Genomic DNA, 26,085 nt, shown 5'->3' with positions numbered 1-26,085 from the left:
GTTTGTGTCCCGCCTCCTGTCCAGTCGTCCCCGCGCCCCCCGCCTCCACGCTCCTCGCTGTATTCTCCGTTTAGAGTTCTGTTATAAAGTTTGCGGAACCAGAAACGGAAACGGAAGTGAAAAACTTGCGGAACTTCTGCAGAAGCGGAAGCGGAAGCAGAGCTCTGTTGCATCACTAATGCATATCAATATTCTTAGACCTGTGCAAAGCATTTGATACTATCTCACACTCTAAACTATTACAAAAACTATCTAACATTGGTATAAATGGTAATGAACTTACTATTATTAGCGATTACCTGTCAAACCGAAAGCAAAGTGTGAAAATCAATAACTGCAACAGCAATCAATTAGCGACGGCGTGCCTCAAGGAAGCGTTTTGGGTCCTACCTTATTCTTAATATAAATAAATGAACTGAGTGGAAATGGGCATCTAAAGTCTCCCTGCAACCAGTTTGGATTTGGTCAGCGATAGATTCAAAACAAAGGGATTAATATCCAACCCAATGTTGAGAACCACTCCGGGTCTCGGTGGAAAATGGTACAATAAATGATTATCTAATAACAAAGTTCAAGTAAAAGAGCAAATAAATTATTTATGAACATTTTAAAATGCAACTTGTTTGGATTTAGAAAATGATTTATTGACATAAATAAATTCTCTTGAAATTACATAACACTGTTCATTATATTTACATTAAGTAAAAAAGACAAATCCTCTAAAATACAATGTATTGTTACCTGTATGCCTCATTATTTCTTTAAAAATAATTTATCCTTACATTGCTATCTGTATGTCTTTTCTCATAACATTTAAATATAATCAAACATAATATAAATCAAATATAAAAAAAAAACACAGAAATTATTTTGAAAACCAATTTAAATTAATTAAATCCATCAAAATACGATCTATAGAAATATTATTTTTAGTAAAAATATTTTATTTTATTCTATTTTTTATAATTAGTACTATTAAAACCCTGAAGAAGTGAGCGTTGCTCATGAAACATGTTGGTATTTATAAACAATAAAAGTGGTAAAAACTAATATTATTAATTTCAAAAATATTTTAATTTCCAAAACTATAAAACTGCATTAAAAAAAAATCAAAATAATTTTTAAAAAATCAACCACAAAATTTAGTTAAAATAATCAAAAAATATTTTTCAAATAATCCAAACATAAATTTCAAAGCTAAAATTATTTTCTTTTCCTATTTAGTTATGTTTAATTTCATAATGTAATCATTTAAGTTCAGTTTAATTTCAAAATGTAATAATTTTAGACTTGTATTTCATTAAGAATCAACAGATAATGAGTTTTAATGACATTATATAATTTAACTAGTAGTTAAAAACCCGCTCCGCGGGTTTTTTTCTGCTAGGCCCTGCGGGCGGCTCTTCTTTGGGCTTCGCCCATTTTAAGTGATATTAACAACAGTTACATTTAATAGATAGATATTAGGACATTCACAGAGAGAGGGTAAGTATATATATATTGTTAAAACACGGAACAGAAAGGAGTTAATTAATAATAACATGCTAAATTTACGCATAATAAGAATGACAGTTGTTTGAATAAATGAAATTTTACGTATTTGTGATGGATTATTTCAAATGAAACACTATTATTGACTTCATGTCTACAACTGATATTAACTGTTATCTTAGGTACCTAATATAATTAGCTCATAGGAGACTTGCAGGGCTTAAATATGTGTTACAACCGTCAATGTCTATAAGTTGAATCAATATCGTTTAGTTTGTCACAATTAAAGATAGTTATAACAAAGTTGACTTAAATAATAGATTATTACATATTGATTAATTGTACCCGTGTTTATGAATAAAAGGAGGGTAATTGTGCGATGAGATTAGAAGTCGGTTTAATTAAAAGGTGTTAATTTTACTCCAACTGGTGGTAATTCTTAACCTACAACTGTTACTGTATCTAATAAAGTTTAAAGTTAGATTATATATACAACATCATCAGGAGAGTAAAAATCTATATATAAAGGTAGATTATTACAATATAGCGCCCCTGAGGTGATATCTCACAAAAGCGGCGCTATGCGACTTGTCCAATAAATAAATAAATATAATGTTTACATTTTATTGTGTATACACCGAAGTCATAAATTAAATATAGATTGCAATTGGGAAAGAAGAAGTGGAAGGAGAGGGGAGGGGTAAGAGTAGGCTGGGTTTATAATAATTAGGAATTACAATATCGTTAGACGGGAAAGACCAGTTGAGTGGGAAAATATTTAAAAGAGAGTTTATAAAAAAATTCTTGTTAATTATATCTGCTTTTATATTAACATGTTTCCTCGTTTCCCAAATTTATATATTATTTATAGTGAAGTATTTTAAGACCTGAAAAAAACAAATAGCATACAACCATAAAACAATATATCCATAAGACAAATAGCATTTAATAACGGTTATTCTAATAAATTGATAGTTGAAATACTAAATAAAAAAATTAAACATATTCTCTTCAAACGGTCTTTCTAAAGATAGAAATAAACAATGGCGTAGAATTCTGTTTGTGGATAACGATACTTTTAAAATTATATATAAAAACAATCCTGGTACTATTCAACTGGCGTTTTACACTAATAACAATGAAGAAATATATTCTTAATAATAAAGATAGCAAAATTCGAAATTCAAACAAAAAAATCAGGAGTTTAAAAACTCAACTGGGATGATTGTAATTTCTTTTACAAAGGTAGAACCAATAGAAATTTTGAAGTCAGAACTAAAGAATATCACACGGCTCTACATGGAAATAGTGAATCTGACTTTGCAAATCATCTTTTGAATAATGATCACACTTTCGATAAAAAATTCAGGTCTTAAAATACTTCACTCAGGACATAAAGCATCGCAAATAAATAATTTTGAAATTTTAGAAATTAGAAAACATGTCAATATAAAATCAGATATAATAAAAAAATAAAAAAAATATAAATAATAATGAAAAATGCCATTACAAAGTGATAAGCTTCCAGAAGAAATCTGCTTGTTAATCGTAAGTCCTCAAATATTGTGAGCTGCATATTTAAATATTCGCGCCATTCGTTTGGTTCGTTTTTAGACCGCCAGAGATGCGCTCTGTCGGCGATCTAATCTATAGCCGTGCGTATCGGCCATTGAAGGATCGCGTGATTTTTTTATAAAAGTCAAACATAATTACGTAACTGTGGATAATTTTCACTGTAATGTAATTAATCCAATGGATTATGAACTTTCTAAAACATATTTTATTTGATATTATCCAAAAATTATATGAGGAGAAACGATGCTTTTGAAGAAATCTCGTATTATTATGAGGCGATCCTATTTTAGTATGAAATCGTGTCTTAATTTTCAAGTTAGCGGAATTTAACCGAAACAGACAATTTAAATTTGACCAATCAGAGGGCCTACACCGTCCAGACGCTGGAGTATTAATAATATCAGATTACACTTATATAATTGTCCTTTCTTTCCATATTATTGTATGACTATCAATAGCTGCCATATATGTAAATGGCACTTGTGGCGTTAATTCTAAATAAATAACTCTCCTCAGAACAGACATTGTCTAGTGAGGCGGGGAAACAAAACTATGGAAGTAATAAAAAATCACAATTAAATAAAGGGCCGGGTTGCCGGCACTGAAACTGATAATACTTTGTTTTTATTTTTCCTTAAAATATGTAACTACCGATAATAACAACATTAACACTACCTAATCTGTCAATAACGTTGCACCGATATATTTGAATAGTACATTTCTGTCACCTAACTTATAGAACTGGTGACACCTAGTGAGGCAGGTAATGTAAAGGATACAATTAAATTATGTATGAATCAATTATGACGGCCTCGTGGTCGAGGCGTAAGGCTCAACTAGTAAAGCGGAGGTCGCTGGTTCAAATCCCGGCGGGCGCAGTCTATTTTATTTGATTAAATTTATTCATTTAAACAATATATAAATTATTTGCGGCGCATTCCAGAAAGGAAGATACTCTCAGAATTGAAATATTGCTTGCAATGGCTTTAGCCGTGTGTGGTGACTAGATCTGAATATTTTTTTTATAGCCAGGTACTTTCCCACCTTCATCTTACCCATCTCCTTCCCCATTTCATTTTTAGTCTCACAACATTCCTTAATAAGGAATTTTCTTTTTTTATTTAAAAAAAATGCGGAAAATTAATTATGGCATATACCTTCTTATATTGTTGTTTTTATTGTACATAACTGTAAAAATAATATTTCAATGCAATTGTTATGTGCAATGCATTTCACAAATAAAGAGCAATTTATTATTAAAAGTAAAGTAGCAATGTGCAATGCATTTCACTAGATCTGGTTCAATGAACTCAAATACCACCAATAATATATATTTTTTTAGTATAACAGAAAAAAGAATGCGTGAAGAATTCAGACTATTTTGTGATCTTTCACAGGTCTGCGCTAGTTAAAAACAAACTACTCACTGTGAACAAGTTCATATACCTAGGCTGGTCTATAAGTGAGGAAGGATGCACTGATATATCATTCAATAGACTATCAACAACTGTCTGCCCACAGCGTATTCTGAGATGCTTCTGTCACGTCGCTCTCCAAACTGAGAACTCCAACCTGGAGAAACACTGGCAAAGTGTTTGTTTGGCAGGAGAAGCAGAAGTTCACCGATGCGATGGACTGACCAAATATCAGCTATGTCCGGTGTCCTTGGCTCTGCATGCAGCGCAGGACCACGAGGAGTAGAGGAGTCGAGTTCATCAGAGAAATGGTCACGATCTCCAGCAATGCGGCAACAACTGAACAACAACAAAAGGTCACAATAAACCTAAGTACTTAGTAGAGTTGATACTACTACCACTGAACTGACGTCACATTACTCTGCGGTGAGAACTTATCTAATTTTTTCAAAGACTTTGGATAAACCGATTTAAATGTATTTTTCAATGTATGTAGAAGTTGGTTATCTTTTGTAAATTATTTAATTAAAATATGGTAAATGAGTTAAAATTAATAATAAGTATCGTAACCTGTTTTAAATTATTAATTAAGCAAGAAAGTGTAACTGAGCAGGTATTCAAAATAAGTTATATAGTGTTGCTACTCGCACGTTATGTCCAGCGTCAGGGGGTTTTTTTTTTTTTTTTTTATTTTTTTTTTTTTTTTTATTGAATAAATAGTTAATACATAATATCAAAAAACAAGTCCTGCTAAGCCGATTGAATTGGCTTGTCAACAGGTGCTTAAAGTTAGTTTCAAATACATTTTTAAAGTTATAATTTACATCTTATATCTACAGAATTAACAATTTTTTCATACAATATTTCATACATATTAAAATAAATATTTTTTTTCCGATAGCCAATTTTTCACCATATATTTAACCTTATTCATAGATTTACATTGCTTTATAGTGTCAGGTAATAAATTAAATATCTTCGGTATGTTGTATTCAAACGTTCTCTGTCCGTATTTATTATTAAATTTCGGAACTATTAACCCGTCATTGCGCGTGAATCTAGTACTGTATTTATGTTCTAATTTTTCTTTATGCTGCGGGGTAAATATATACTGAATTATGATTTTTTGCCATAGTATAGCCTTAACAGGTAAAATTTTGGCACTCTGAAACAGCAACGGTGTATTATGTCTCTGTTTAAAAATATTAGGGACGACTAGTAATTTTACAATTGCGTTTTGTACAACTTGGACTTGTTTCAGATTGGTTGTACTAGTATTTCCCCATATGGTTAATCCATATCTTATAATAGATTCTGCCATTGACATATAAATTATTTTAAGTGTTTCAATTGATAGGAAAAAATTTAATGTGTACATTCTGCCAGCAATTGATCTGAGTCTTTTACAGGTTTTTTTTAATATGTTTGTCCCATTTGAAAAAGCAATCTACTGTAACACCAAGATAGACATATTCTGTAACTAATTCTAAGCTTTCACATTTACAATTAGTCGGGATATTTTTATGGATGCAATTAAAACTATGAGAAATAATATTAGGATTGAATTGAAATCTGGCATTAGGTGATCTTATATGCATAACTTTGGTTTTTTTAGCATTTATTAATAGTCCTGCATCATGTGACCATTTACAAAGTTGATTAAAGTCAATTTGCATGAGTTCAATTGCAATTTTTAGATCTTTATGTGATATGACCAATGCCGTATCATCTGCAAATACAAAATGTTTAACAAAAGAGAAAAGTTTTTTCATTATAGTTACATAAATTATATATAGTGTAGGTCCCAATATGGAACCTTGTGGAACTCCTGCAGATACATTCTTTGTTTTACTAAAAGTATTATTTATTTTGGTACATATTTTTCTATTTCTAAGATAATCTTTAAATAAATTTAACACATTTCCTCTTATTCCAATTTTTTCTAAGGTTTCTAGCAGTTTTTTAGAGTTAATTGTGTCAAAAGCTTTAGAGTTATCGATAAATAACACAATAACATGTAATTTATTATTTAATTGATTATTTATGTAATTGGAAAAATCTTGCAGTAATTTTTCAGTATTTTTTTTCTTTGAAAGCCATATTGATTGGGATCTATGATAGCGAATTTTTCAATGTAATTATTTAATTTATTTGATAAAAATTTTTCGAGAATTTTTTCTAACGCAGGTAGTATACTAATAGGCCTATAATTTCCCAGTTCAATGTGTTTTCCACCTTTAAATATTGGTCTAGTAATGCTACATTTAAATTCTTGTGGAATTTTTGCTTGCTTTATTATCGTATTGATTAAATGAGTAATTATTGGCCCAAGAGTTTTTATATTTCTTTTTAAATCAAACATTCTTATATTGTCAATACCTGTGCTTTTAGAGTTCTTCATTTTTTTAACAATGTTTTCAATATCAGTTATAGTAGCTCTTGGTATAAATAAACTGTGAGGCAGTTCTTCCAGTACAATATTAGTAGCTTTGTGATTGCATTTATGTAACATGTTGCTGATGCTATCCGAGAAGTAATTCACAAAATCATTTGACACAGAATCCTCAGTTCTATCTTTTAACATATATCGTGTTATTGTTTCATCACAATCGTTTTTGGGTTTACGTCCTAAAATATTATTTATCACATCCCAGGTTTTTTTTGTATCATTAAAACAGTTTTTAAATTTATTATTATAGTAGTTAGTTTTATCTTTATTTATAATTTTATTGACAAGGTTTCGTGATTTTTTGTATTCTGTTTCATATGTTTTGTTTGTTGGTGTACTTTTCCATTTTTTATATTGTTTATCCCTTTTATTTATTTGACATAATAATTCACTGCTTACCCATTCATTTATTGCATAAGGTCGTGTTTTCGGGTTTTGCACTATCGTTTTAGAACTACTCTTGTAAAATTTATTAAATAAAGATTTTATTTTTTCATATAATGAAATACAATCCTTATCCTCTATAAGTTTACTCCAGTTATAATCTCTGATATGTCTATCAATATCCTTTTGTGAGATGATTTGAATATACTTATTTGCAAAGTCTACCTGACGTTTATGACATTTTATATTAATAGCAGTGATAAAATGATCGGCAATATTATTTTCACAGACGCAAGCTGTTATTTTCTTGCCTCTAAATTTGACAAATATATGGTCAATACACGTGCGAGTAATTTGTCCATTTGATACAGCTTCTCTGGTTACTACATTGATGCATTTAGTTAAATAATGGTTAGTAAGTAAGTTTTCATACGAAGTTACAATATTATCTTGTTCATCAAGCAAATTAAGATTTATATCTCCAAGTAAGATAATATTTTCCTTACTATTAATTGTCTCAAGATATGATGATAATTCCGTCAGAAATGAAGATTTACTGAAATTAGGAGGTCTATAGATAGCTATTATATTGACTTTAGTTTTGTCCTGGAGTATGAGCTTTCCTGATATATTTTCAAAATGTATTGATTTTAATGTTTTTAGTCTAAATTCAAATTTGTTTCTTATATACAATATAATTCCTCCTCCTGACTTATCAGTCCTGCAGTAGTTATATGCATTATATCCAGGAATATTGTAAATACACATACTTTCATTTTGTACAGATGTTTCACATAGCATCAGAATGTCAATATGCTTCAAACAATTAATTAAATATATATGCAATACATCCCAATATTTTTGTATAGATCTAATATTTAATTGAATACAAACAAGATTATCAGACGAATTTATGTTTTGTTTTTTTATCCAATCTTCTAAATTATTTACTGTACTACTTTCTATTTCATTATCATTATCTATATAAGAAAAATTATTCTGCGCCATTTAATTCGTGATGGTAATTAATTGTTTTCTTGTTTTGTTTAACAGACATATTTTGAGTATAAATTGAAGAATTTAATGTTAAATATTTAACAAAATAAAAGTGATTGTATTTTAAGCTAATTGGTACAAGTAATTTTTGATAAAGGCTTAATAAATATAAAATAAACTGTATGTTCACATCTAGTGTTATTTCAGAATATTGTTCAGGGTCATACATAGAATGTGGCTGCCATGAGATTGTTGCTCTCCTCAAGTGATGTCCAGTGGCGTAGATAGAATGTGACTGCGTTAAAAGTGTTGCTTCCCAAGTGATGTCCAGTGTTATAGATAGACTGTGGCTGCCTTGAGAGTGTTGCCCCCATCAAGTGATTCCCTGCAACAGATTGTTCGTATTTCAAATAAATATCTCGGAAGATAACATTTAACCAACAATGTTCATATAGTAATGATTAATATTATATCTACACATTTGAAAGAACTTTAATAAACTTAAAAAGTAGTAATGGTTGAAAGAGAATAATATTTATAAATCTTATTTTAGCAATGTGATTAGATAAGAACAGATAATGTTAAAATTAATCAATGGATATTGCGTACATTAATAAATTAAATACGCATGGATGTTCGCCTCTTTATGGATGAAATAAGTAATCGAGTCCACCATGGAGTGCTGATACCAACCCTGATGTATGGCAGTTAGGCATGGAACTGGTAGACGAAGGATGAAGGCAGACTGAAAATAAAAAATGTGATTCCTGAGACATACGTGTGGTAAAATCATGTATGTGTTACAAATCTGAAAATCCGTAAAAAAATACAAGGCGTAATGGATAAGATAAATAAAATTTACGCTTAGACCAGATGAACGGAGAAAGGAGTGGAAGGAGGATATATGGCGAGGAAGTGAATGGTAAAAGAAGTCGGGAATGCCCGAGGAAGACACAGCACGATCAAGTAAATCAAAAACTTGAGTCAGGTCATGGTCAAGAGCCAGAATAACAAGAGTAAATGAATGTGTATGAAGCAAGGAGTGTATAGCAAAACAGAGTTGAGTGGCGGTCTTTCATCTCTGGAGAAACCGCGTGATGATTAACTAGTTAGTGACTCACCAGCGGGGAATCTGTATAAATCAGTCTTCCCGAGAGTACGATGTCTTGATCCTGGTCCTGATCCTTACACAGTCTCTTCATGAACTCAGCGCGGTACTCAAATTGAGGAAGGGCTTTAAGCAAACAAACAAACAAATAAATAAACGATAACTAATTTTAGATCATTAGGATTTTGGAATGTGGATTTTTTGGGAAGTTGGTAATTTGGGGAGTTGTTTATTGTGGAAATTGTTCACTTTAGAGGCAGACAGAATCAGGTAGATAATTCTCAAACATGTTCATTCAGGATGTTGGCGAGCCAAGAAATGGTTCATTCGGTCATTATGTGCAGAAGATATAAAGTTCATTTTTAAAGATTCTGATCGTCATACTAAAAATGTTTCATTTGAATATTTTTATTCATAAATATTGATTTAAAAACGATCTTAAACCCCACACTACGAAACGATACCAACTCCCTACCCTCGCTGTGATAGAGATATTTACTTCTGTCAAGTTGCTTACTGATATACGGGGCCTATGACACAGAAAATGCCAATTTGACGTCAACGTCGTTTAGCAGCAAATCAAAAATACCACATTTTAAAATGATACATAAAATTATTGATATTGAAAATACCGTATTGTTGTTCAATCAGAGAGATGATTCATTTAATAGAAAGTTTATTTGTGAAGTTTGTTTGGAAAATTGTTAATTTACAAATTTTTAAGGTGAATTTTAAAATCCCTCAAGTACTAGTATAGATTACCCCTTTTCAATGAATGCTTTGAAAACACAAACCAATTAACCTTTTTGATTTCCGCTATTTAACTCAATGCCGATTGTTATTCCTACTGCAACTTACCAAGAGCTGTATTATAATCTGACAAACTGCATTATTTTATTTCAGCGTAACAAATCACAGGCATTTTTTCAATGTGACCACCGCACAAGATTATAAACTGCTTCCAACTATCTAGAACCTGTGGGGCTATGGCATATACAATAAGGCAATGCTCTTAGGCTAAAGGTTAGTGGGAGAAAAAAGAGATGAAGAAGGCTGGGCGTTAACTAACTATTCAGATCTGGTAACCAAACATAGCTAAAACCATTTCAAGCAACGTGTCGAATCAAAAAAACATTTAAGAAAGTGAACTAGATACGCAAGTTAAAAAAAGATAAGTTTACCTGTTGAAGTGAGTTGAGCAGGAGGTTCCTGGAACATGTGTTCAGTGTTCAGTCAGCAGGCGCTGCATCTGCCTTGTCTCTTGCTTGGATTGCGTATTGCATAGACTGGCCAGGGTAGCCATAGCTTCACTATTCTACTAAATACTAACTTGTCACTGCTACAGACTGATGTACACTTTAGTGCATGTTTCATGGGGACATTCTGTTACAAGTGTTTTAACCAAGACCGCACTTGATTAGATTGTCATTATTACAGTGAATTCCTGGAGCATGTGTTCAGTGTTCAGTCAGCAGGCGCTGCATCTGCCTTGTCTCTTGCTTGGATTGCGTATTGCATAGACTGGCCAGGGTAGCCATAGCTTCACTATTCTACTAAATACTAACTTGTCACTGCTACAGACTGATGTACACTTTAGTGCATGTTTCATGGGGACATTCTGTTACAAGTGTTTTAACCAAGACCGCACTTGATTAGATTGTCATTATTACAGTGAATTCCTGGAGCATGTGTTCAGTGTTCAGTCAGCAGGCGCTGCATCTGCCTTGTCTCTTGCTTGGATTGCGTATTGCATAGACTGGCCAGGGTAGCCATAGCTTCACTATTCTACTAAATACTAACTTGTCACTGCTACAGACTGATGTACACTTTAGTGCATGTTTCATGGGGACATTCTGTTACAAGTATTTTAACCAAGACCGCACTTGATTAGATTGTCATTATTACAGTGAATTCCTGGAGCATGTGTTCAGTGTTCAGTCAGCAGGCGCTGCATCTGCCTTGTCTCTTGCTTGGATTGCGTATTGCATAGACTGGCCAGGGTAGCCATAGCTTCACTATTCTACTAAATACTAACTTGTCACTGCTACAGACTGATGTACACTTTAGTGCATGTTTCATGGGGACATTCTGTTACAAGTGTTTTAACCAAGACCGCACTTGATTAGATTGTCATTATTACAGTGAATTCCTGGAGCATGTGTTCAGTGTTCAGTCAGCAGGCGCTGCATCTGCCTTGTCTCTTGCTTGGATTGCGTATTGCATAGACTGGCCAGGGTAGCCATAGCTTCACTATTCTACTAAATACTAACTTGTCACTGCTACAGACTGATGTACACTTTAGTGCATATTTCATGTGCTACAAGTGTTTTAACCAAGACCACAATTAATTAGATTTTCATTATTTATAAATAAGATAATGTATAGTTTATACGTGTAAGTCTTTTAGAGGACACTTCACTTTACACCGCCCATGAGGTGATTTTCTCACGAAAACGGCGCTATTCGAATAATTCAATAATTTTTATTTATTTATTTAATATTCACATGTTTTATTATTTCACCAGGACATATTTTAAACCTTACAAAATGCTTTAATATGGAAGTGTTGATATTGTTGGTTTAATATTGATTGGTGGTACAGTGTACAAAACTCAGAGAGAAACTCAGAGACTCACTCCATCGGGTTAGCTTCCAGGTAGCTGCGCAGAAACACAACCACTTCTCCGTGTCCCATTTCTTCCGCCCAAGAGAGAGCCGTCTTCCCATCCCTATCCTGACAAAAGACATCTACAGCACAATGCTGCAGAAGGACCTCCACAACATTCACATGTCCTTTGAGAGCTGACCATGACAATGCTGTTCTGCCATCATCACGCTGACAGTTGACATCAACACCGCACTGCAGCAGGAATACCACTATCTCCGCATGACCATTGGCAGCCGCCTGGAGAAATGCAGTATCACCATCTATATCCCTGGAGTTTAAATCAGCTCCATTCGACAGTAGCAGTTTGGCAACCTCTAGATGTCCATTACTTGCTGCACAGTTTAATGCAGCCAAGCCAATATCATTCCTTGTGTGGATGTCTGCTCCTTTCAAAAGTAGATGTTCACTGACCCCTAGATGTCCATTACTTGCAGCTTGCATTAATGCAGACTTGCCATCATTATTCGCTTTGTGGATGTCTGCTCCTTTCAACAGTAGGTGTTCGACGACCCCTAGATGTCCCTTTTGTGCAGCTAGCATTAATGCAGACACGCCATCATTATTTGCTTTGTGGATGTCTGCTCCTTTCAACAGTAGGTGTTCGACGACCCCTAGATGTCCCTTTTGTGCAGCTAGCATTAATGCAGACACGCCATCATTATTCGCTGTGTGGATGTTTGCTCCTTTCAACAGTAGGTGTTCGACGACCTCTAGAAGTCCATTACTTGCAGCTGCGATTAATGCAGACGAGCCATTATCATCCCTTGTGTGGATGTCTGCTCCTTTCAACAGTAGGTTTTCGACGACCCCTAGATGTACATTACTTGCAGCTAGCGTTAATGCAGACGACCTGAAATTAGTCCTTGTGTGGATGTCTGCTCCTTTCAACAGTAGGTGTTCAACGACCCCTAGATGTCCATTACTTGCAGCTAGTATTAATGCAGACCAGCCATCATTACTCGCTGTGTGGATGTCTGCTCCTTTCAACAGTAGGTGTTCGACGACCCCTAGATGTCCATGACTTGCAGCTACCATTAATGCAGACGAGCCATTAATATTCGCTGTGTGGATGTTTGCTCCTTTCAACAGTAGGTGTTCGACGACCTCTAGAAGTCCATTACTTGCAGCTGCGATTAATGCAGACGAGCCATTATCATCCCTTGTGTGGATGTCTGCTCCTTTCAACAGTAGGTGTTCGACGATCCCTAGATGTCCATTACTTGCAGCTAGCGTTAATGCAGACGACCTGAAATTAGTCCTTGTGTGGATGTCTGCTCCTTTCAACAGTAGGTGTTCAACGACCCCTAGATGTCCATTACTTGCAGCTAGCATAAATGCAGACCAGCCATCATTACTCGCTGTGTGGATGTCTGCTCCTTTAAACAGTAGGTGTTCGACGACCCCTAGATGTCCATTACTTGCAGCTGCCATTAATGCAGACCAGCCAATAACATCCCTTGTGTGGATGTCTGCTCCTTTCAACAGTAGGTGTTCGACGACCCCTAGATGTCCATTACTTGCAGCTTTCATTAATGCAGACGAGCCATTATCATCCCTTGTGTGGATGTCTGCACCTTTCAACAGTAGGTGTTCGACGACCTCGAGATGTCCATGAATTGCAGCTACCATAAATGATGACGAGCCATTAATATTCGCTGTGTGGATGTCTGCTCCTTTCAACAGTAGGTGTTCGACGACCCCTAGATGTCCCTTTTGTACAGCTAGCATTAATGCAGACACGCCATCATTATTCGCTGTGTGGATGTTTGCTCCTTTCAACAGTAGGTGTTCGACGACCTCTAGAAGTCCATTACTTGCAGCTGCGATTAATGCAGACGAGCCATTATCATCCCTTGTGTGGATGTCTGCTCCTTTCAACAGTAGGTGTTCGACGACCCCTATATGTCCATTACTTGCAGCTAGCGTTAATGCAGACGACCTGAAATTAGTCCTTGTGTGGATGTCTGCTCCTTTCAACAGTAGGTGTTCAACGACCCCTAGATGTCCATTACTTGCAGCTAGCATTAATGCAGACCAGCCATCATTACTCGCTGTGTGGATGTCTGCTCCTTTCAACAGTAGATGTTCGACGACCCCTAGATGTCCATGACTTGCAGCTACCATTAATGCAGACGAGCCATTAATATTCGCTGTGTGGATGTTTGCTCCTTTCAACAGTAGGTGTTCGACGACCTCTAGAAGTCCATTACTTGCAGCTGCGATTAATGCAGACGAGCCATTATCATCCCTTGTGTGGATGTCTGCTCCTTTCAACAGTAGGTGTTCGACGACCCCTAGATGTCCATTACTTGCAGCTAGCGTTAATGCAGACGACCTGAAATTAGTCCTTGTGTGGATGTCTGCTCCTTTCAACAGTAGGTGTTCAACGACCCCTAGATGTCCATTACTTGCAGCTAGCATAAATGCAGACCAGCCATCATTACTCGCTGTGTGGGTGTCTGCTCCTTTAAACAGTAGGTGTTCGACGACCCCTAGATGTCCATTACTTGCAGCTGCCATTAATGCAGACCAGCCAATAACATCCCTTGTGTGGATGTCTGCTCCTTTCAACAGTAGGTGTTCGACGACCTCGAGATGTCCATGAATTGCAGCTACCATAAATGATGACGAGCCATTAATATTCGCTGTGTGGATGTCTGCTCCTTTCAACAGTAGGTGTTCGACGACCCCTAGATGTCCATTACTTGCAGCTACCATTAATGCAGACGAGCCATAAATATTCGCTGTGTGGATGTCTGCTCCTTTCAACAGTAGGTGTTCGACGACCCCTAGAAGTCCATTACTTGCAGCTGCGATTAATGCAGACGAGCCATTATCATCCCTTGTGTGGATGTCTGCTCCTTTCAACAGTAGGTGTTCGACGACCCCTAGATGTCCATTACTTGCAGCTAGCGTTAATGCAGACGACCTGAAATTAGTCCTTGTGTGGATGTCTGCTCCTTTCAACAGTAGGTGTTCGACGACCCCTAGATGTCCATTACTTGCAGCTAGCATTAATGCAGACCAGCCATCATTACTCGCTGTGTGGATGTCTGCTCCTTTAAACAGTAGGTGTTCAACGACCCCTAGATGTCCATTACTTGCAGCTGCCATCAATGCAGACCAGCCAATAACATCCCTTGTGTGGATGTCTGCTCCTTTCAACAGTAGGTGTTCGACGACCCCTAGATGTCCATTACTTGCAGCTTTCATTAATGCAGACGAGCCATTATCATCCCTTGTGTGGATGTCTGCACCTTTCAACAGTAGGTGTTCGACGACCTCGAGATGTCCATGAATTGCAGCTACCATAAATGATGACGAGCCATTAATATTCGCTGTGTGGATGTCTGCTCCTTTCAACAGTAGGTGTTCGACGACCCCTAGATGTCCATTACTTGCAGCTACCATTAATGCAGACGAACCATAAATATTCGCTGTGTGGATGTCTGCTCCTTTCAACAGTAGGTGTTCGACGACCCCTAGAAGTCCATTACTTGCAGCTGCGATTAATGCAGACGTGCCATTATCATCCCTTGTGTGGATGTCTGCTCCTTTCAACAGTAGGTGTTCGACGAGCCCTAGATGTCCATTACTTGCAGCTAGCGTTAATGCAGACGACCTGAAATTAGTCCTTGTGTGGATGTCTGCTCCTTTCAACAGTAGGTGTTCGACGACCCCTAGATTTCCATTATTTGAAGCTATCATTAATACAGACACGCCATCATTATTCGCTGTGTTTATGTCTGCTCCTTTCAACAGTAGATGTTCGACGACCCCTAGATGTCCATGACTTGCAGCTAGCATTAATGCAGACCAGCCCTTATCATCCCTTGTGTAGATGTCTGCTCCTTTCAACAGTAGGTGTTCGACGACCCCTAGATGTCCATTACTTGCAGCACACATCAGGGCTGTTTCACCGTTCCTCGATTTGATAGAACGAAACATTTTGTATATTCCAGCATGTGGAAATGCGGTTGCTTTTTCATCGAGATGATTTTCATTTTTGATTAATTTTATGCTGTTATAGGTTTCTATCGATTGATTTAGTAAATAATTCACAATACTAATGTGTCCTTTTTGTGCTGATCGATGCAAAGGATTTTCTTCATATTTGTCATATGACATGCAAACTCCTTGTTTAGCAAATAATTTGAACAACGTATGATCGTCTTTGTTTGCTGCTACATTTATTGCAGTATGGCCCTCTTTATCAATGGCAATCAATAAGTGAGCTCGTTCAGTATCACTTTCCATTCCATCTAAGATATCTCGCACAGTATCGTAGTTTTCCCCTCTCACTGCCGCCATAAACGGAGTGATTTCTTTTCTAATCTGTTCAACTCTTTTTAAGACCTTGTTTAATTTACTTGACGGCTCGGTATTTGAAGAATATTCGCTAAACAAGTTGTGATCTCCGTCAATATCTAAAAAAGTCGCAAGCATAAGTTTAAGCAGCGACTCGTACGAACAACTCTCCACATTTTTCTTAATTTGCTTTACAATATTGTCATTCCCATTCTCTAATGCTATTTTCAGTGCGGTCCTCCCGGCCTTGTCTCTTGCTGCTATAAATTGGATGTAGGCTTCCTCAGATGACCTACTGCGCGGGCTACTCAGGAGGACTGCAAATGTGTGTATATTCTGCTCTTCAGCTGCTATATGCAATGGAGTTTTAACACAATCATGAAAGAATAGCTGACGATGTTCAGACCAGTGTTGGTACAATATCGGGTTGTTTTCCAGTACGTCGTTCCGTGGTGGTGACTTTTCAAGTTGTGTCTCTATAAACTTTCTAATGAAATAATACTCTGGTTTGAGCAACAAAACACACAACTCACTTTTAACGACTTTGATTAGTTCATTGCTTTCTCTTCTCTGACTCTCTCCAAGCCATTGGACGAAGAAATCTGCGCAAAAGTACTCTTCAAAAGTGCGGTGAATGAAAGAAAAGGTTCCATCAATATTAGCCCGAATCAGCCCTAGTCTACTTATGTCTTTCTTATTTTCGTCGGATATAATCGTGAAATATTCTGCGGCGAACTTTGGGTTAAGGGACTGGAAAGCCTGGACACGATGATTTTCCATTATGTCTGTGACCATATTATTTTGAAAGAAAGGCGGAAGAAGTTTATTGAAATTATTTTTTTGCTCAAAGTATATTGATTTCTTAACTTCGATAAACTGTTTATACAAGTCATGCAGATTGGTGATTTTGCATAAGTTCTGTGCTGGTTCAGGAGACACCACAGACCGTATGGCCTGCTGGAGGAACACTTCCGCCAGCATACGGATCTGCAGCGGGATCCCCATAAATCTGGACACATCTTTACGTAGCACTCCCTCCACCTCCTTCCTCAGCTCTCCGGCAAACTGGCGCAGTCTCCTCTTCCCCGACTCTCCGTGCTCTGAGAGTTCCAAGGCCAGGTGAGGAAGCCAGGAATTCATCATATAATCATCCTGTTCTGTTTCTGTAATTTTTTCTAATTCTGTAGAAAATTCTGACAGTTCATTTTCAAGCCATTCTTGCGGGTGCACCCTTGTGGTGACTATTGTTTTACAAGTTGTGGTGTTTTTTAAATATTTCAAAACATCTAACATTTTGACTTTGGTATTTTCTTCAATTATTTCATCAAACGCATCCACTAAAATACAAATCTGCCTCGAATGATCCGATTCAAGGCAGTACTGTAAAATACTGCGCAGAAAATCATCATTAGTAGGTAAACCCGAAGCACAAATCAAACAGTTTGTAACCAATTCCAGGCTAAGTTTTGATAGTTTGGTGAAAGCGGAAGTCAAGTTGTGGTGATCGATTCTCAGTATCCAAGAGCCTTTGATGAGCTCTGACATGCGCGTCAGGCTGGTGGATTTGCCTATTCCAGGATCGTCAGCAATAATGGTCACATTCCTCCTTGATTTGCTGAAGGCAACTTCCTCGGTGGGCTCCCTGTTATCCCTGGTGATGAAGCGACGTAAGCCTTCCAGGGAGCCGTGGGAGTATTGCCAGACCAGACACGCGCTGCCGCTAATCTCCAGCTTTTTAAAATAATGTTTGTTGAACAATTCCTCCATATTATTATTTCCGATATTCAATTCATGGGAATGATTTTGAATTTCAAAGTGATCTCTCGAGACAAATAGTTCCTCAGCTTCCTTGGATAATTTGAAGGAACTAATAAGTGTTAATTTATCTTTCACATCGTTGAATATAAAAACATCCTTATTTCCGTTATAGCGAACAAATTCTTCCACGGATTTAATGACAAAACGAGTGTGGTATTTTCTGGGCATGTAGAGACCGCTATTGTACACTTCCCTCAGGAAGAGGCCTTCTTCGCATAAATGAAGCCAGTAGATTACTCTAGCTGACTCCTTCCGACACTTTTCAAGAAACATGTCCCTTCCATCTTCCTTATAGATGAAGATCCTGGCCCATGTTGCCTCCGCCCCCTCCCCCCAGTGATCCTGGCTGAGGTGCTTTGGATCGCTGATAACCAGCAGTGGTCCATCGGCCCCGCTCCTCTCCAGCAGTACAGTGAGATTCTCTTTGTCCACAAGCTTGTTCACTTTACAAAAGAGAGCATCTAATTCACAAAGCTTCGGTAGATTGTTTGGGATGTTAATTTTATGCTGGTGGTCTTTCATGAGGTTCATCAACATGGGTGAAATTAATTCATTGATTTTCTTTTGAACCAGTTTATCGTTGGATTTACAGTCATCTCCCAATAATGTCAACAGACTCATTGTTTCTCCCCCTAATACTATTGCATTTCTTGTAAAAATTTCTTCTCTAGATGTAGGAACCAGGTCACTCAATTCAAATTCTTTAAAAGACTTAGTATCAACGGTCAGAGTGAAATCCTTCAATAGTTGATAATTATTATTTTGCTGTAGAATGATGACGAGCTTCTTACACTTGCATTCAACTAAATTTGCTAAAAGTTTTTTGAATAGATCGTTCGGGAGTGAATTATCGGTTGGAGAAGCGAACTCAAGAACGAGTAGGTTATTAATAGTAATACTCTTCCTGTTTAAGGCTTTAATATCTATTTTCTTAGCTATATCAGTCATATTATCCCAACTAAGTGATGTGTGACAGTTGTCATCTTTCAAATACATTTGATTAAAATCTGTGATTTTGGTCTTAAGCAAGATATTGTTTATTCTGGCAGCTTCAAATTTGGTATCATTTGTCATAATTTGTAAAACACGTTGTTCGGGATTTTCTAAGAATTTATTCAACTCCAAGGTGTCTTCGCAGTCCAGGATATTGGGCAATGTGCGGAGGTAGGCCTGGCCAGTCAAATACAAGGGGGCCGATTTTACACTACTGTTCTGTTTCCGCACAGCCTTCATTATCTTTGCAGGTAACCAGCGAAACAATTGTTTAGTTTGTTTTATCATTTCCACCAATACCTCCTTTGAATCACAAGTAATCGTTTTTTTTCGATCATTAATATAACCAATAACTGGGAAATCTAGTTTGTCAAGATTTAGGGAAGACTGAAATTTTTTAATTTCCGACAATTCAATCATATGGCTTTGAAAAAAACTCATATTTTTAACAAATTTCAACTCCTCCGTAGAAAATACTCCCAGATGACAAGTGTTTCCAAACCAAATATTGTATCTGTAATTTTTGGAAGATGGGTCAGTTCCGTCCTTCGTTTCTTTCAGTTTCATCAACTCTTGGTAAGTTCTTCTCTCAGCAAGTCCTTGTGGCCAATTCTCTACTACAAATCTCGTCCTCCCGTCACCGATGGCTTTGATTAAGGGATCTAAAGCATGGGCGTCCACATTGTAAAACAACGTGGCCTTCTTCGAGTCACTGGAGAGATCAAAATCTTTCATTGGGATGTGTTGTATATCTCCCACATGAAAGCCAGTGCTGTTTACCATATTAGGATCGGATAAGATGTTGGTAATATCTAATTCCTCGATGAACATGGAAGGGTTGTAGCGGTCGTCAAAATCTCTTCGTATCTTTATTAAAAAGTCTTCAACCCCCGGACTCTCCAAGGCCAGCGTGTGCGCATGGAGACCTTCTTCAATGCTATTGATTTTACGGAAGCCTTCACCTTCCCTCTTCAGGTATTTAACGGTCAAGGTGGTAACCCCTGCCAGCCAGGCCCCCAACGAGTGTCCACTAAAGGACAAAACGAGGTGGCAGGGGTTATTTTCTTTATTAAATTTCAGAATTTCTTCCTTAACCTCATCAGCAAACGTGATTGCGGAACACATATGTTTCGTGTAGAGGTTAAAATATACGCCTTTCAGGTCGACCCAGACAGCCCCCAACTCACTGAGTACTGTCCCTCGATGGGATATGACGATTTGCTGCAGCGACGGGCTCCAAAACGCACAGCCGAAGTATCCGTTGAAGAGTTTACCCGTCGAACAGCCGTTTTCTGCCGTGGTGAGCAGGCACCAATCTCCAGTCAGTTCTAGCTTCTTCTTGCAATCGGTGTAGGCCAGCTTCGCGAAGTTGGACAACAATTGTTCATTGGGATAGGGCTCCATCGCCATTTTATCTCTGTTGTTTTCAATGGGACGAAATTTTTTGAGTATTTCTCGCCAGTTGGGAGAACTGTAAACCAAGTTTTGGTGTTTCAGCATGTTGAGGAGTCGTAAGATGTAATATAATGGATATTCCGGAGATGGATTCTGCAAGATGGTAAACAATAGTCAGAGTTGGTTTTGTATTTACTAATGGACAGACAGACAGACAGTGAGCAAAATATGTAATTCCTCATACCTACCATCCTACTAACGATTTATCCATACAAGAGTACATGCACAGCAATACACTGAGCACACGTGTTATTGTGTGGGTCTTAATGGTAGATAAAATAAAGTTATTATTAATTTACTTTAGCTGTGTTTTGTGACAATCTGAAAAGCAAAGTGCACCACGAACTATCTCTTCCTTTTCTTCTTTTCCTCGCCACTAGTTATTTAATTATTTAATTGATTGTCAAAAATACAGATCAGTGTGCCTATTTTAAATCTAACCTAACCTAACCTAACCTAACCTGCTAAGGGACATAGTCAATATCCACATTAGTTTAGTTTTGGTCTATACCTACATTTGATTGCAAGCGTTGCAGTTTGTTTGGGTAGCGTTAGGACGTTAATTGGGTGTGGTCAGTTAGGTGAACATTTACTCGACTTGGCTTCAGTTTACATTTTAATGTTCAAGCATCACTTTTAAGGTGTAAATAATTGTTTATTTGCGATGATAAATATAAAACATGCATATTACATTTATTTTGTTAAATTCTCTAAATGATAGTGAAAACCCTATCAAAATCCGTTGGAAAGTTTAGAAGAACTAAGCGCACAAACAGACAGACGCGGATAGCGCAGATAAATTTAGAGATGACCATAATAAAATATGTAGGTACTCTAACATAAAAGAGGATTTTTATCCTTTAAAAATATGCAGTAATTATTCAAAATACTAATTTCTGATGCGTGTCGTCTGTGTTTGTAACTACGGTTCAATGAACTCTAGAACTAGGATATGCTTTGAATTTAAGACTCATCATTTTCAAAATTGGAAGTGTTTGTTTGGAAAATTCACAAAAGCGATGAAATACCTACCTACAAGATAGTTTTAACAGAAAATAATTATAATTGCCATTTTAAAAACTGGAACTGATTTGTCGAAAATCCAGACTATCCCCATTGACGTGGAATATTTAAATACCTGATTTTTAGGTACATCTATAGATCAATATAGATTTTCAATGAAGAACACGGTAAAGAATTTTTTGAAACATTATCGAGACCTTTCTTATTTTAATTTAAATGTTTTTTTCACAAAAATCCATTTATAACACTTGTATAATTTATAAGGTTCGACGCATGTGGTAATTTTTTTCAATATAACGTTATGTCAGAGTATTCTATTTTTACCTAGTGAGGAGATGGCAAATATGATTTAGTATACACAGGAGGCCACGGAACCAATACACGTGCAAACAACTTGTGTGTTCTGATTTCACAGGGCATTTCCATTCAAATTATGTTATATTATATTACAAATAATAACATGTTTTTAAAATTAATAAATGTTATTACCATTTATTTCATATATGTTTAGGTCTGACTGATAATTTATAGTTGGCTACTCTGACAAACATATATATGTTTGTCAGCACGTTTGTTATATATATTATACGCCCATATGGGCTTTTACAAACATGTACATAATATTTAGGTGGAACAGTAATCAAAATTAAAATTTGCTTTTAAAATTATATAAATCCCAGGAGGAAGAAAAGTATTATGCTAACCTTAATTGTTATTATTACTGAGATATGTTATTTATAGCCTTCTTGTAACTATATTCCGTGCAGTTGAACACATCTACGCAAATTGTGGGAAACGGCGTGATGGTTAGTTTGATAGAAACAAATTGAAACGATAAAATCAAAAAGGTTGAAACCTTTGAATTACATTTTCTAAACTTGTTTTATAATTTCAAAAAATTACAAAAAATATATGTTCTCGAGTAATAAAATATTTTAGAAACAACAAAAGTAAAAAGTTATAGAACCTCTGAATTCCACATATTCTATTTTATTTATTCATTAATTTATTAACGCTCTTTTAGGACTTTAGTAAAAAATATGCAGTACATATTTATTACACATAACTAAACTGCCAGTAACAATAGTTTGTATTTGTTTAGTGATAAATTAAAGATGTCCACTGACTCGGTATAATTATTTCTGGACAATGGGGAATACATTTGGTAGTTAGTCCAAGAATTTTTCTGCACTGAAATAAATCCCGACTTTTAGTATTACGTAGTGGAATCCGAAAGCTTATCCAATGCAAGCAATTCTATTTTCAATGAAGCAACTATCAAATGCATAATTTAGAATTTTATGTAGAAATACTAAGTCAGTGAAAATCCATCTGTCCGACAAATTAAGCATATTCATATAATTTAGAAAAGGTATAGAAACAGTAAAATTTAACAGATTGAGCTCCTCTAATTTAACCGTTTGAGCTCCTGTGAATTCTATTTTTTCTATTTAAAAAATGGAAAATTTAGTCGTTGTTCTTTTAGTGTTATTAAAAAAGGAAAAACTATGAATTCTATTTTTATTCTTATGTAAAAAAAATATGTGTGAGAACCTCTGAATTCTTGGTTTAACATGGTTGTAATTCTTTCAAATTTATAGTTTAGGAATTCTACAATCACTTTATCAGTTGTAAATAATTCTTTATGCATATTATATAAACCCTCCGGAAGAAATTCTATAAATGATGGTGAAAACCCTATCAAAATCCGTTGCGTAGTTTAGAAGAACTAAGCGCACAAACAGACAGACGCGGATAGCGCAGATAGATTTAGAGATAACAATAATAAAAAATGGAGGTACCATTGATGTATTATAATATTAGTCTATGGTAGGTACTCTTTAAAAACAAAGAGGATTTTTATCCTTTTAAAAATATGCAGTAATTATTCAAAATATTAATTTCTGATGTGTGTGGTCTGTGTCTGTAACTACGGTTCAATGAACTCTAGAACTAGGATTTGCTCTTAATTTAAGGCGATGCCATACGTAGTAATGCAAAATCATGTGTTTTTGGTTTGAAAATTTGGTCGCCTAGAAATGTTTCAGATGCTTTAATTAAATACTGCGAGTAGAATACATCTTGGCCTTTGAAATAATCAAGTATTTTTTAGATAAGTCTTTTTATAAGCCCAGAAAAAAATAATGTAAAGGCCTATGAAAACTGCTTTAAAGTTGAAAATCTCCTACTTACGAACCCATTTTCGGCTATGTGGCAAATTAAGTTATTTATAAAATGATAGAAAAAAAATTAAATATTTATGCCTGAACATCCACAAAATAAAATAAAAGGCACTTTTTGGCCATGTTTTTTTCTTGCATAAATCAAAACAGGGGGATGGTGCTAAGCGGGAATTTAAACCTTATCGCCATCTACGTAAGGGTTGTTATTGATAGCGGCTCAATTTAAAATATTACACGACGTAGTGCATCGCCTTAAGTCTCACCATTTTCAAAATTGAAAGTGTTTTTAAAGAATTCACACAAGCGGTGAAGTACCTACCTACATAATATTTTTAACAGGAAATAATTATAATTGCGATTTTAAAAACTGGAACTGATTTGTCGAGAATCGAGACTATCCCTATTGACGTGGAATATTTAAATACCTAATTTTAGTTATTTTTCTGAAAGGGACTCCCGCTTTGTATTTTTCGTCGAACAGAGATCGTAAAAGTGTCAGCTATTCTTCTAAAATCTTCTTTTGATAACGAACACTGCCCCCTTTAACACTATAGGGAAGTTGCAATATGGTCTTGTGGATCAACAAGTACCTACTGATTCTGAATATATTTATATTTGTATATTTTAATACTAAGGGGGTATTTCACTATCTCTGATTATGTTCTGACCAAGCACTTATCCGCGGATTAGTCATTTTTTCGTTTTCACTATATCTGAATAACGCTAATGCTCGGGTTAAAGTTAGATTTGACTAATCAGTGTTCGAACTTCACGTTAGGCGCTATTCCTCGAATCAAAGATGGCGTCAAAACATTCCGAGTTTAACAGCTGAGAAGTGAGTCGAATTTTGTAGAATGAATTTGAATGCTTGTATGATCCATCCTGAATTATTTGATTGTGTTCAAAATAAGAAACAATGTATTAATTCGACACGAATCTATCTAAAATGACCTGATAATCAACATAACATAACCAAAAAAATGCACACTTCGCGGTGTGCGGACTGTGACGCATGACAGCCGTGGCAGTAGATGGAGTAACTGCAAACATTTTGCGATGTTGCCAGACTATTTCGAGTGTTATCTATCCGAAAGTTCGAAACAATGGTGAAACGGTCGCCGTTGAATAACGAAGTTATTCTGATCTTTAAATCCAGCCAACGGATAGCTAGTCAGATATTTAGCCCGACATAGTGAAATACCCCCTTAAAATTAATTAATCGTTCTTAAAAATGGTTAAAAGGCCATAATACTCGTATAATAACGCTTCATGATTGGTCGAAAGAACTCTGACGTCGACTGTACGGAACCCTTTGTTTATGGTGCATCTCTTTCTGTTACATGCATACTTTGCCAACAAGAGGGAGAGGTTCTATAGGCTGAACAGTTTTGTGTGGTTTTGCTTGCTGTCTGTGTACGAACGGTTGTCTTTTTAGTTTTAACGATCATTTTAAAGTTTTAACGATCATTTTAAAGTTTTAACGATCATTTTAAAGTTTTAACTCAAATTAGGTAAATGTATATTTCGTGTCCGTAATATACAAAATCTATTTCAAAAAACTATATAGCATGTCCGTAATCGGATATATTCAAGCACAGTCCGACAACCTACCAATAGTTGATTCTGATATGTTGATATTATATTTAAAAAATAACAACAGTATAATGCAATAATATTATTACATTATTTACGAAAGTATACTTGTAAATATTGCAGGAGATGACTGTTTAAAACACTTGCACACTAATATATATCTATATGAATAAAAATATTGTTGAATTTGATCCACACAGTATGTAGGTACAAAATATAAAAATAAAAAATCCAAAACAATTTTTTTCTTTCAGCCAACTACTGTTAATGTGTAAGTCAATTTAAATAGCTTTATCAAAATGTTCCCCTACTTGATGAAAAACTTCAATAGGGTATGCTTATATATTGAAATTGATGTACTAAATATATCAACAACATCGGAGTATTTGTTTCCTAGCTGTTGAATCCGTCGCATAGGAGTGTGATATTGGGACGTTTATATAGAATTGCTACAATAATATGGTAGGTACTGTCTTGTAACCGACCTGCTTGGAGTATGAAAAGAGATTACATATAATAAATCAGGGGTATCAAACATTGAATTAATGATTTTATACAAACAGGTTAAATAGGAAATGATTCTATGATCAGATAATTTTATTAAATTTAATTAACAAAGTACGTTA

General features: G+C 35.5%; 2 protein-coding genes across 3 annotated transcripts in view; both read right to left on the bottom strand.

The window, feature by feature from the left end:
- Positions 1-3,365: 3,365 nt before the first annotated feature.
- LOC149414190 (uncharacterized) lies at positions 3,366-10,147 on the bottom strand. Of its 2 annotated transcripts, XR_016304096.1 has the most exons (4): positions 9,432-10,147; positions 8,937-9,055; positions 8,538-8,695; positions 3,366-4,820 (listed from the first exon to the last, which is right to left on the bottom strand). XR_016304096.1 is itself a non-coding variant. In XM_089644029.1 (3 exons), the coding sequence occupies exons 1-3, from the start codon at positions 9,510-9,512 to the stop codon at positions 4,556-4,558; spliced, it is 465 nt and encodes a 154-aa protein (XP_089500155.1). In that variant the 5' UTR covers positions 9,513-10,147; the 3' UTR covers positions 3,366-4,555. The 2 variants fall into 2 exon arrangements, 1 of the variants encoding a protein (XP_089500155.1); XM_089644029.1 differs by lacking the exon at positions 8,538-8,695.
- The window catches only part of LOC149414189 (uncharacterized), a 48,131-nt gene continuing 32,193 nt past the window's right edge, over positions 10,148-26,085 (bottom strand). Inside the window, exon 2 of the mRNA XM_089644027.1 lies at positions 10,148-20,753. Coding sequence (XP_089500153.1) covers positions 12,051-20,705 — 8,655 coding nt within the window. The 5' untranslated portion in view covers positions 20,706-20,753 and the 3' untranslated portion in view covers positions 10,148-12,050. The remainder of the gene's footprint in view (positions 20,754-26,085) is intronic.

The sequence above is a fragment of the Hesperophylax consimilis genome, chromosome 20, assembly GCF_061612785.1.
Source record: "Hesperophylax consimilis isolate HC1 chromosome 20, BYU_Hcon_1.0, whole genome shotgun sequence".
NCBI lineage: Eukaryota > Metazoa > Arthropoda > Insecta > Trichoptera > Limnephilidae > Hesperophylax > Hesperophylax consimilis.
This window is presented reverse-complemented; position numbering and strand designations above follow the sequence as displayed.